A 13,141-nucleotide genomic window follows, 5' to 3' on the forward strand; every position below is an offset into this window, starting at 1 on the left:
TTGTTCCTCAGGATGGCATCTCCTCCCTCAAGTGTGTCAACCACACCACACAGCTTAGTGTTGTTGGCAAAATTGATAAGACTGCACTCAATCTCATTGTCCATGTCACTTCACTATCAAAGATGATAGTTAGTCCCAATACTAATCCTCACTTGTCACTGGTCTCTACCAGGACATCAAGACATTGACTGAAACTTTTGGAACGTGACCAGCTTACATTCTTGGTTAGTGGAATGAAGTCTAGTTGGAGACTAGGATCTCACACTGTTAATGCTGGTATCCTGTTTGATATCTTCACTGTTGACATAGATGATGCACCCTCAGCAAGTTTGCAGACAATATAAAATTTAGTGAATTGGCTAATATGTCAGTGTCGTGCTGCCATCCAGACAGACTGGTGAAATCAGCTCACGGGAATCACATGAAGTTCAGCAAAAAGAACTTCGTAGCTGGGAAGGAACAATCCCAGGCATCAGGACATGCTAGAGGCCAGTAGCTGGAAAGCAGCTCTGTAAAAAAGGCCCAGAGGGGGCAAATACATACAAAACTGAACATGCATTAGCAGTGTGCCCTCGCCACAAATAAGGCCTATGGTGTCTAGGGCATAGAATTAGTGGAATGAGTATCACCAGCAGGTGAAGAGAGGTGATCCTTCCCTTCTGCTCAGCCCTGTTGAGGCCACACCTGGAAGACCAGATCCAGTTCTGGCATCCTCAGAACTAGAAAGACATGGATATTGCAGAGAGTGTCCAACAAACAGCCATGAAGATGATGAAAAGACTGGCTGTGAGAAGAGCTGGAACTGCTCAGCCTGGAGAAGCCTGAAGAAAGCTCAATATATTTTTATCCACATGATAAAGGTTTACTATAGCACCAGAAAAAAAGCAGATATTTCTTCTGTAACTGAAGTATGAGCACTGCTCTGAAAGTAATGCCTCCTACTTTATTATGTCAGCCCTTGGCATCAGAGCTGGATTATGGTGGTACAGCAGTAGACTGAACCCTCCCACTGATATTCCATTACATTTCATTGCTGTGCAAAAGATGGCAACAGAGGGGCAGTCTGATAGAACGGTATCTGAACGGAAGTGCATATGAAGCAAAGGTGTGGAACTGAAATGCAGAAAAAGCTGCACTCATTTACATTCACCAACATCTGCTGAATGTTTATGGAGACCAAACAGTGGATGGGAAGGTCTTTATAGAGAGAGTGTTGAGGTGCTGGAACAGACTGCCCCAAGAGGTTGTGGATCTTCTGTTCCTGGAGGTGTTCAAGGCCAGGTTTGATGGCACCCTGGGCAACCTGGTCTGTTACCAGATCTGGAGGTCAGTGGTCCTGCCTGCAGCAAGGGGGTTGGAACTTGATGATCACTGGGGTCCCTTCTAATCTAAGCCATTCTATGATTCCATAATTCTATGTGAGTACAGTGAGGGGTGGGTGGTGTGTTTCAGCAGTGGCAACTGCAGCTTACTTCCATTGGTACATATTTTCACGAGCACAGTATGCAGAATCTAATTATCACTGGCAAAAACACACAGCTATTGGTGGTGACTAAAAAAGAGTGTTTTGTGGCTAAGAATTTTCTCTATCAAATAGTGTTGTTGTGCTCTTTTTACAGTTTCCATGGAAATAGGAGGTATTACTTTCAGAGTGACCAATATTCATCACAGTTTCTTCTTCTTACTATGAATATTTGCTTAGGAGAAAATGTTCAGATAATGAGGTAAAACCGCAAAGATCTACTGAGATAAAGTAAAAGATTTTCTTCCCAATCTTCTCCTACCTTTCTACCTTTAGTAGCTCTCACCTGCAATTCTGTTTTTCCATGATATTTTATTTTCATCTGATAAAAAGCTGACATTAGTTTCAATACACAGAACAACTCAGTGTGCTTGTCTCAGGAACTCAATTGTTATACTGTGAAATAAATTAATATTCATCCATGCAACAGATAAACTTGAATAAAAGCACTTGGAAGCCTCACTGTATTGTCACAACTAACTCTGTTGGAGCTGGATCACCTCTGCTAAGGGGAAAGTTAATCACTACCTGTGTCCTTTTAGCTTATTAGATTCTTGCTGTGTCTGCTAACAAAATGCAAAAATTCATTATGACTGGCTTTTGCTGACAAGGAACAAATACATGACCTTCCATAAATAATGCTTGTTTACTTTAGCACTGAAAATTACTTTTGATCTTGTCTGATTTCAAGTGACCACCTAGGTCACTTCAACATTTTTAGCATATCTTACATTTCTGAGAATGTCAAAAGAACATTAAAATTCTTGTCCTTTCATACAAATTGATTATACTCTTTTTAATTGTAAGCACTTTTCCACAAACTAAGGTTGGTAAAGGCCCATTCACTTCTTCAGAAAAAGTATAAGCACTACTTAAATCTTCTTACCATTCAATCATTATATTGCAGAAATCTTTTAAAAACATTCTTGTGGCTAGTCTCTAATTTCCTTGACTTGCTTGTGAAACACCCAGAGTTTCACAGGAGAAAAAGGCAGGCAAGATTGTACTAAGAGAATGAAATACAGAATGCACCCACTTATCATTGAAAATTCCCAGTACTTCACTCAAACTTCAGAGCTCACCCAGAAAACAAAAGCTCCATGCACAGTACTTCACTGTTAACTGAGTATCTCAGAAGACTGATCTAATTTAAACAATTGCTAAACAAATCTCACAGTTCAGCTAAGCTTTATACAAGACTGTTTTAATGGTAAGCATTTTACAGAATCTATTCAAATCTTGAAAATTATGCTTAAAATACACATTTCTCACCACTGTTTTAACATATCAAACAAATCTCTATCTTCAAAATATCTGAAAATAATTTATCATTAATAATTCTGTAGCTGAAAGAACAAGGAACATGACAGGTTGTGGAGACTTACTTAAAAAACTTATCTTATTCAACCCCTCTTTTGTCCAGTGACTGTTCTCTTATGCTCTATATATTCTCATATGTTCTATGCAATATGAAGTTCTATGTGCTTTGCTAAAATACATTTTATAAATAAGCTCTCATGCTGCTACCACAAGTGCAATATAAAAATGCTACAATGTTAGTTGTTATGCCAACTTCTTATCATCAAGAAAAATAGAACATAAGATTCAAAACTTACTAGCATCACTCGATGTTAATTGCTGTTTTTCTATTAAAAGCTGTCATTGTACATATTCTGGGTTTAGGCCTACAGTTCACATTTTGGAAAATAAAAATACTGACCTAACTAAGTGCAAGCATTTAAAAACAACATCAAGTTTCGGATCCATTCAAAACTATTTCTTCTACTTGCCACAATGGCATATTTTTTGCCAGAAATAGATGTTTGAAAATTTTGAAGTGTTAAAGTATATGCTGTGAATATCATATCCACCATTGTCCACTTTATTTGTATCAATACTAAAAGTCTTTTATAAACACATCCAGTATTTGATTTTGCAGTTCGTTGGTGAGATCTTTCCAAGTATTAGGTGAGAGTACATATTTGTAGCATTCACCAAAGGTACATATGCAATACTGCAATTCTCTCACTTTTTGTTCAAGCAAGAACTTGATGCTGCTTCGGGAGGACTGCATACATAAAAAACATTAGTTCTTATTAGGGCTGCCTCAAGAAAATCTATTCTCTAGTTGTCTGTGTTTCATATAACGATAAAAAGGTCACCTGTTTCTCTTCTTTCGATGCTCTCTGTTGGAATTTTCGGATTCACTGCCACTGCTGGTGTTACAACGAGAACGTGATCTGGAGAAGAGAAAAGCAAGGACTCAAGATCACTTTAACCACTAGCGTCTTTTAAGATATGCTGATGTTCTCAACAAGGAATAAACAATGCTGAAAAGACAGTATTAGGAAAATTAGAGTTACAAGAGTCTAGAAGGCTTGTCTACACCTGAGAATCATACTATCTTTTGCTTATTATGTGACTGGAAATTTCTGCTTCAAAGGAAGCACCCAGAATGCACTGTCAAGTGACTGCTGTTTTCCTTCTGAATCATTGCACTGCGTTTTTTTGTGCTTAATTATTTTAGCTCTCAGCATTCTTTGTGAGTATGTCACAGTGAAGTACTCCTTTGAGGTGTAAAAAGTTCTGCCTTTAAACTACATGCATTCTAGCTCTTTTCTTACCTCTTACCGTGGGACTCCCAACAGAAACTGTGCACAGTTATTCTGATTTTGCTGGCAAATCAGAATGCTCTCTAGATCTGTCTTTTGTTCACCTGTAACTTTTAAGTTGAGCTACTAATAAGCTCAAATCATTTTTTGCGTTTTGGGCTGTATGGATGAAACATCACTAGCACTGTACTTCTGCTGATCTTTACAGACACAGAGTGGCATGCGTGCTTATCAGCACAGCTTTAGACAATCCCAGGCACAGCTACAAAGATGGTGCACCATGTGAGGAAAAAAAAAGGAAATGGCACCTTTTTTACCACCTCCACTGCAGAACTTCAAATGGTAAGATGACATTTATGGCTCTGATTATTTATTACTGAAAAAGACTAGTGGACCAGGCTGATACAAAGTAGACAGGTAACACTAAGTATTAAACTTCAAGAAGAAAATGAGGATCTGACTACCTACTGGTAAGCTCATCTCAGTACAGAAAAGTACTTGGCCACTACCATTAGAAACTTTTAAATCCCTGATTGCCACAGATCATTTTGGAGCAGACAGACCAAATGTCAGAGCCTTCTTGTCACAGAAATAAAAGCTCTTTTACCATACTGCTGGACTAAGTCCTAAAATACAGCATTAAAATCTGGTTTGGACAACTGTCCAGTGAAATCACGGCCTCAGCCCTAAAGAAATGCCACAGATGATGAGAGAAAGTTTACCAAAATTAACATGAGATGGTCCAGAATAATTCTGGACATCAGGATTTAAGACTGGTGATGTTTTTCCTGCAGTGGAACACGAAAGTTTTCTTCTTAAGACTCTGAGCATAAAATAGGAGAGCCAAGCAGGTGACTACTGATGCTGCTGACGTTCTTGCTCCTCCTGGCTTTTCTTCATTCTTTTCTGAGCCACTTTGTTAAAAGAGCAGACTTGTTACATTGCCCCTCAAATAAGATGAAAGGTGAAGACAGCTGATCTGGTAGAATAGGTAAGAGGAAGCACTTCATGATGAGGTTAAACGCTATGGACAAGTACCTGCTCAGCTTGTGTTCTAACAGTTTAGAGAGAAGAGCCCAAACAGGATGGGAAAAGATGGAAGATACTTCCTACTGAGAACAGCATTCATCTCCATCAGGAATTCTAACTGCTCGGCACTCTTAGTAAGAAACCAGGGCATTGCAGTGGATGTCCTTCCATCACACGTAAGTCGCAAAAATCTGCCCATGATTCTGGTGAACTGTGATTGGTTTCATCAGATTGGTGCATCATTGAGTGAATCAGAGTCTATGGAAATGAAAGCTCACTGAGGAGGCTGATCTCCCCTCTCTCCTAAGCATTAACCTGAATAACTTTTATTAAAGTAACTGAATAATTTCCAGAAATATTTCAGAATAACTGCACACCGCACACCAAAGACTAGGAAAATCAGTTCAGCCCAGCTGTCTGCAGGGAATAGTCTCAGGAAAGTGAAATACTTTCCAGAGGAGAACCAAATACTCTCATGCCTCCAATTTTTATGGTTCATAATTTAAATTCATTGAGAGCTTCAAGACAGACAGTTTACCAGGTTAAAAAAAAACACATTTCTGGGTGAAGCTGGAAGTCAGAATGAGATGTATATTTCGTATATTTCTGCAGAAAAAATGTTGCTCCAAAGGAAGAAAAGATTAAAAGACAGCATACAAACGGTACTGGCTCAAGCAAGCTCAGAGAGTTCAAAGAGCAAAACATGCCCTACAACTACAGCAACCTTACTCTCGGCTAAAGTACACCTCTCTCTTCCCCCTTTCCCATACCTCATAACCACTGACACTCTTAGCATTACTAGGTCACCAGAGCAACTTTTTTTTTTTTTTTTTTTTTTTTTTTAATTTCCTGGTCATCACAGCAACTGCTCTACTTTCACAGTTCAAGTATTTCCTTGCTCTGATTTAAACAATTTACCCTATAAACTAGCAAGGCAGCAAAACTGCAAGATAAAACATGATATTTGCTCCAATTCAATATAAGCCTATTTGCTCAAATTCAAGATAAGCTTTTTTCTAGCTTTTTAGGAATGAAAATCTGATCTACCTTTTGAGCAATGCACATCAAATTACCTTGTTTTCACTGTCAGAAGAGCATTTGCAGAAAGACAGCAGGGCTACTGAGCTGCTAGATGAGTGGCAGCTTACTCGTGCTAGCTGTCAGAATGTTATCTTTTACTGCATATTAAACATCAGTTTTTACTGAACCGAATAAGGTATCAAAAGCAAATTAGAAAAATAAAGGTGGTTTCCTAAGCCAGGTGCAGGAACACAAAAGCTCACCCCAACCTCAAGCAATTACAAAGCAGCTTTTATCATTTATCTCATGTTTTCTAGCTCAAGAAGAATCATGTCCAATATGGTCTGACACATGGAGCAAGAAACAGTCTGTCAGGCAAAAGAGGCAGAATATAAACAGCCCTGCAGGGACTCTGGGATAGGATTTGGTATTTCAGAGAAACATCTGAAAGAGGAGGCTCATACAGTACATACTGATACAGTCCTTTTTTGATTAAAATTTAAGTAGGGTCATCAAACTGAAGAAGTGGAGGAAGTCTACTGCTACATACAGTAATAAATCTGTACATTGGCAACGTACAGCCTTCAGGCAGAGATCCTGTCTAAGCACTTGCATTTCCTACCTGAAATACCTTACTACCTCATCTGTTTTGTGTTCTTGACATTCACCGTGGGTGTATCACTGGCAAACTGAAATGGTTACATCTTTAAAAAAATTAATGTTATCTTAGGTGCAAAGTACACGAGCTCTTTCTCTGACTTCCTGTGATTGTTCCCGAGATGTTTGTATCTCTGCCAGAGCTCCTTTCCCATGTTGGTGCACTGAATCAGATCCTGGGAGTGCCTTCCCTCCTTCACAAGCTTCAAAAAGTCAGACATCAAAATATACTCTACTAGGCCCTTTTACCAACAGCCAGCACAGGAACAAGGAGAAGCAGAGCACAGAGTCACAGCAAAGAACTCCATATGTAAAAATATGTTTAAAAAATATGTAAAAAGTTGAAGTCATGGAAGCACACACCTGAATTTATACCAGCATTTTATTTGAAAGTGTGACATCCAGACAAGACTGTACAACAAAAGACACTCTGAGAAGAAGTGAGAAGAGAGAAGAAGAACAGGTATGCTTCTCCATCTACATTTTGGAGATAAGTGACATTACACTTGATATCTAAACAGACAAAATTAAAGCGGATCGGGAGGCTAGACAAGTCAAAACACAATATGTAGATTTAAAATTCAATAACTCAGACTTCTGGAATTGACTTTGAAGCTGCAGACAAGCCTTCAGTAAACTTCCACAAACTGTTTATAATATGGTTAAAGGAAATAACATGCAGGGCAGGTTGTAGGAATCGCTGATGTGGTAAGGTTATATTAGAGAGCATTGGAAAGAGAAACTTAAATGGATGAACCACACTAAACCTTTTAAACATTCATGAGAATGGGGGAGATGAAGGAAGGGAGGAGATACAGGGAACTAAAATATCGTCAGTACCTTCACTGTCACTTCATCACTGCTATCGTGTATATATTTACCTTCTCCTGTGCTTTAAATCCGAATCTTCACCACTGTTTTGGGTTTTCCTGTGATATTAAGGAAGTGTTAATTAAATGTAATTGAGCACATAACACAAATACACAAAAGCTTCCATCTTCACTATTTAGGATGGAGAAAAAAAGACTTGTGCTTGTTTTAAACTTTTCAGGGCAACTCCAGTAAGTTGCAAAGGCATGATCACATTCAGGTTCTCACTGCAAAACCTGGACTTGAAAGGCTAAGCACAGTAAGCTGGCCGTTAGAGCTTTCTAATGTTTTCAGAATAGCAAATCCTGATGTTTTCCTCTTAATTCCAGTTAAGTCTGTATACGCAACGTAGCTATTGTTATTAAACAGCTGAAAAAGGAAAGCATGTGAATTCAACTAAGACTCAGGAAGACTTAATTAGGTTAGAATCTACTCTCTATTGTCAGCCTTTACAGTCTTACATTTGAGATAAGACTTTTTAAAAACATTCTGGTGGTGCTGTGGCCCAAGACAAAACTTGTTATTGGCATGACCACCTGTCTAGCTAGCAGATGAGTCAAATGTAAACCCCAGATGACACACTCTTTGCATCTCAAAACAACCTCCTACTGCATAGTGCATTAACATTACTCTTTTCTTGCTGTAAGATCCTTTTGCAGTGCTTTTGCATTCCTTTGTTTTAACAGAGTCCAGTAATATCTTTTGACAACAAAGTTATGAATGAGTAAGAAAATCCACGTCAATAAACACATTGCTATCTACACTTATAAGGGCCATACTCAACAGAAAATCAACATAATTCTGTCAACTTAAGATGAACGACTCTGATTTACTTTATTTAACTTCTGCATGAGCTCACTAAACATACACAATGGTAGAGCTTCTTCACTGCTTTTCTAGACAGCAGTGGGCAGGTAAGAAGGTTGGAGCAGCTCAGGAACCTGACAATATAAAACCTCCTCATTTACTGAGATTTCCTCATAGATAAGGCTGTGTCTTCAAAGATCTCTTTGTAAACTTTGCCTTTGAAAGCCCAACAGAGAATTGCATCAGAGATGTCAGAAGCTTCAGGGTGAGGGCTTGTAAAGTAGTCCTGGAAGACTGTGAATACAGCACAGTAGCTATATGCATCTATATTTCATAGCAGACGACAGCACCAGTGTATCTGAGCTAGCTTAGGTGATGAAAACAGCCTCTCAGCAGGACAAACCATCCCAGGTAACCTGCAGACTGTAAGTACTATCACTTCATAATGTGAGCTGTCACTGATTCACTTATTGGACGTACTCCAGGACACAAAGCAAAGTATCTCCATCCATTTAATTTCAGTTTTCTAAGTTACTTAATTCAAACTAAGTTACTGTTTTGTAATGGAAGTTCATGTCAACCAAGCAAGAGCTATCAGAAAAAAAGCAAAATAACTGCCTATCCATATGAAAGGATCTTTCAAGTGCAAATAATATAATTTTTCATATTTTCAAAATTATTTTCCTCATACACAGGACAAACAATCAAGCAAAAGCCCTGATCAAAATTTACTTTGCAAAATTAGATTCCATGTTCCAAGTTTTCATTTTGCACTAACAACTGACACTCCCAGGACTCAGCACTGTCTTCAAGAGACTTTACTGAACATAGAGTATTCAGGACCATAAGCTTCCTGCTGTAAGAAGCTAACTGTGATAGGCCTCAGGGCTCTTACCTCCTTCGGACTGGCTGCCCACACTCGTTCTCACTGCCACCCGATGGGTTCCGTCGCCGAGAATAAGGAAACTTTGGTGATTTATTGCGGTCACTGGGGGAATTATACAGCCCACTAGGGTTAAAAAGGAAAAGCAAACAACTGACTTCTCAACTTTCACAATAGTTAAGTCGGATAACCCAGATTAAATCTACAAAGACAGTGAGAAGGTTCACACATTCAAACATTCACATGTTCCATTATATACACATGCCAGAGTATGCAAGCATGTGCATTCACACATGCTATGTGTGAATATAGCAACAGTACTGCTTTCCAAGAGCAAGTATTTCACACTGAACATTTAAAATACAGGGCAGAGACCACGTAGCACTGGTAAGATGACAATTCTAAGCTAACAAAATGTAGAACCAAGTATATACATGTTGCTATAGAATTTCTGTGCTTTAGGAAGATTTACATAACTCACAATGAGGTATTGACATGCATTTGTCATTTTTCAGGTTTCAGGTTCACTGACTACTACCTCTTATTCATACAGTTATCCTGTCAGAGTTCTAACTGATTACTTATGTCAGGATCAATCCTTTTATTTGCAAGACAGAATTACAGTGACTATGCTAGTATATTAACACATTATACCAAAATCCCTCACTCTATTGCCACGGCACAATATTTGGCATAGCATAATACTTAAGATATCATGTCCTGCCTTACCTCTGCTGGCCATTTTCCTCCCATGGTGCACTTGTTTTACTTCTTTGGGTTTCTGGACTGTTCTCATTTTTCGTATTTTTAAAGCTACATAAAAGTAAAGATACATCTTTTAAATCCATAGAGCATAGGTCACATTTTTTTCATCTCTTAGAAATTGATCTTTGAGGAATATAGTCACTGAAGAGAGCTGGCACACAGCTATTTGCCTGCCATGTAAAAGAAGGCCAACAGCTGATACATTAGAGAATCTCTCCTAGAAAGATAAACTGAAAGAAAAAAAGGGAAGACCTGAAAGACAGCTCCACAATCACATAATTATGGTTGCACAGAGTCAGAAAAAAGTTAATCTTGTCTCAAAACAAATGAGAACTTCTTGCTCAAGCAAGAAGTCTAGCAGTAGAGCAGAGATACGGTATGCACTTCCAGCCTTCTACAATCTGCAGATAACAGATTATTGAACCAGAATTTTTATCTGCTCTTTTTTTACAGAACTCTTGATGTAAGTTTCTTACATGAATTTACTTAAACACCTCTTGGCCGTTTTTGTCTTTTGGGCTCAAACTGTTCCTGACAGCAGTGTACAAAAAAATTGCCCCCTCCCCCTCCCAAAAAAATTACTTTCTTTCACATCTTCCACCCATTTCAAAACTTCTACGCTGTTCTTCACAGTTCTGTGTTTACGGACTGAAAAAAATAAAGGGGGGAAAGGAAAAGCCCTGTGAATAATTATTCCTTAATCACAGATTCCACGTCATTATTTTTTCATACATGCAACACCTGGCTCATCTTGTTTCCAAGTAAAAGAATCATAGTCTATTTAATCTCTCCCAGTAGAGACATCACCACATACTTCAGGTTATCCTTATCATGCTTCTGTAGGTCATTTTTGTAGGTCTACAGTACGTTAAGATCAGAGCAACAAAGGCTGGGTTGGTAACTATTCAAAACATGACTGACTACAGGCTTAGGGAGTAACATAATTTCCCACAGCAACTGCTTATGCTGCCTTTTTGCTAGACACTAATCAGAGAACTGACAAAATGAAATGCTGTTTTCACAGACTGCTACTATGTGAATTACCAGCACAATCAAGGCACCTAACCCAGCATATAACATAGGCTTCAAACGTCTGCAACCAGTACCTCTGAGTGTTAAGGAGAGAACTAGCAACACGCTCTAGCTCTTTGTTTCCTCCTTACTTTCTCACGCTGTTCTACAAATCTCAGCTCCTTAATGACTATGGATAGCCTGGTCACTGCCACTCCAAGTGCTATAAGATGGCTTCCAGGTGGACCATGCTCTTACGAGTATCTTCTCTCCCACGCTTTCCTGCATTATTATCCTTACAGTTCAATTTCAGCCTGAACAAGCAGGTCACTTAATACAAAACTAACCCATATTAGTTTCCACTAAGCTCTTCAAGAAATATTACTGACAACAACCTACTACAAGCATTAAGACCATAGATCTTTCCAAAGTGCAACCTGATCAGCAAAAAAGGCTTTACAGGTGCTTACACAGGGGGATGTAAGCCAGAGCCCTCTGCACAGAGCAGGTGGTGACAGACACCACTGTATGAAAAAATTGTGGCTACTTAACTCAGTAATCCACTCTTAACCTCAGCCTTTGGTTACTACAGGTCACTGAGTTAATCATTTAATTCTCACATAGCGAACAAAATGCAAAGCTACAGTAAATCAGCAGGAAAGAAACTGAATTACACTTCATCAGGTAAATCATTTTCTTAGTAATGCACTCATTAATCATTGATTCTTATTTGCACAAGCTGAAAAACAAGTGCTTGCAACAGAGTAAGCTAGTAATTTGGGTAAACAAGTTTCTGTAGTGTATTACAGAGAGCAATTTTTTTTTTTGCACAGCATTAGTTGCCAAACAATTCTCAGACTGAAGTTAGTTTTAAAGACATTTGAGTTGTATTTTCAAATCTTAAAAGGAGAAAGAAATAGAAATAATGCTGAGAGGTGAGCTCACTGCACTAGATTGCTGACTCGTTACACATTTAGAGCAGATGCAGACACTTCACAGCTAGAGCGAAAGCACAGAATCTCCGCAGATACTGGTACTGTGTCCAGGAAATTAGCTACAAAAGGGACTGAGTTCACTCTAAGATTTAGAAAAGATCAGGATCTGATTTTCATGGGAGATTGTTGTTGTTTTGTTTTTTTTTTATTATTATTTTTATGACTAACCTTGAATTTACATCACTTATACAGAAGGGATGACTAACTCAGCAGTAAATAAAATGTTAAAACTATGAGAACTCAGCTCATAAAAGCTGCTGAAAGATGCTGTGTAAGCATGAATGAGAAGTAATGCAAGGATTACACAGGATGGAGTAAACTACCAAACTGTAAATGTTTCACAGAGGATGAGTGCTGCCTGCCAGGTACATGAGCTGTATAGACATGAAAGGTCCATACTCATGCAGGCACAGACACACAGAAAAACAGACCTATTTCTAAACAGAAAGCATGCAAGGAAAGTCACTTTCAACTTTTTGTTTTGATGTTTAGAATTGACTAATACTATTTAAAATCATGAGTAAGGTAGAATCTGCCTGAGAACTGTTTTTGAACTGCCAAGTTAAGATACTAAACCCAGAAGAATTTCTGAAGCCTCCACATTGAAAATCTCCATTCTACAATCTGCTTTTTTAGAGAAAAACAACAACAACAAAAACAGTTCATTGATTAAAATATATATACAGCACTAGGAACATAAGCTGTAGTTAAGGGCTCCTCCTCCCCTTTCATCTCTGCAAAACTATTCGTCCTTTGGACCAGTCTCTCTCCTACCAAATCCTGTACTGTTTTCTGCACAATGGCCTTAGCTTCAGCTGAATGAAGAGGAAAAATCGTAAGTATTCTGTGATCAGTATTATTTTCTAAGGGCAAGAATACTGGATTCCAATTCCCTTAAATTAAGGAGACAACTAAATCCATTTCTTCTCTGTTGGAAGAACAGTTTAAAATATCAGGCAACAGGAAACCC

At 38.5% G+C, this 13,141-nt stretch overlaps 1 protein-coding gene across 2 annotated transcripts in view; it reads right to left on the bottom strand.

Annotated features, from left to right (window-relative positions):
* The window catches only part of EPB41L4A (erythrocyte membrane protein band 4.1 like 4A), a 133,385-nt gene that overhangs the window by 17,073 nt on the left and 103,171 nt on the right, over nucleotides 1–13,141 (bottom strand). For both annotated transcript variants that reach the window (XM_085213232.1, XM_085213231.1), the window contains 4 exons: nucleotides 10,130–10,213; nucleotides 9,413–9,526; nucleotides 7,722–7,769; nucleotides 3,685–3,762 (listed from right to left, as the gene is read on the bottom strand). In XM_085213232.1, coding sequence (XP_085069358.1) covers nucleotides 3,685–3,762; nucleotides 7,722–7,769; nucleotides 9,413–9,526; nucleotides 10,130–10,213 — 324 coding nt within the window. The remainder of the gene's footprint in view (nucleotides 1–3,684; nucleotides 3,763–7,721; nucleotides 7,770–9,412; nucleotides 9,527–10,129; nucleotides 10,214–13,141) is intronic.

This window comes from Meleagris gallopavo, chromosome Z, assembly GCF_905368555.1.
Source record: "Meleagris gallopavo chromosome Z, MGAL_WU_HG_1.1, whole genome shotgun sequence".
Taxonomy (NCBI): domain Eukaryota; kingdom Metazoa; phylum Chordata; class Aves; order Galliformes; family Phasianidae; genus Meleagris; species Meleagris gallopavo.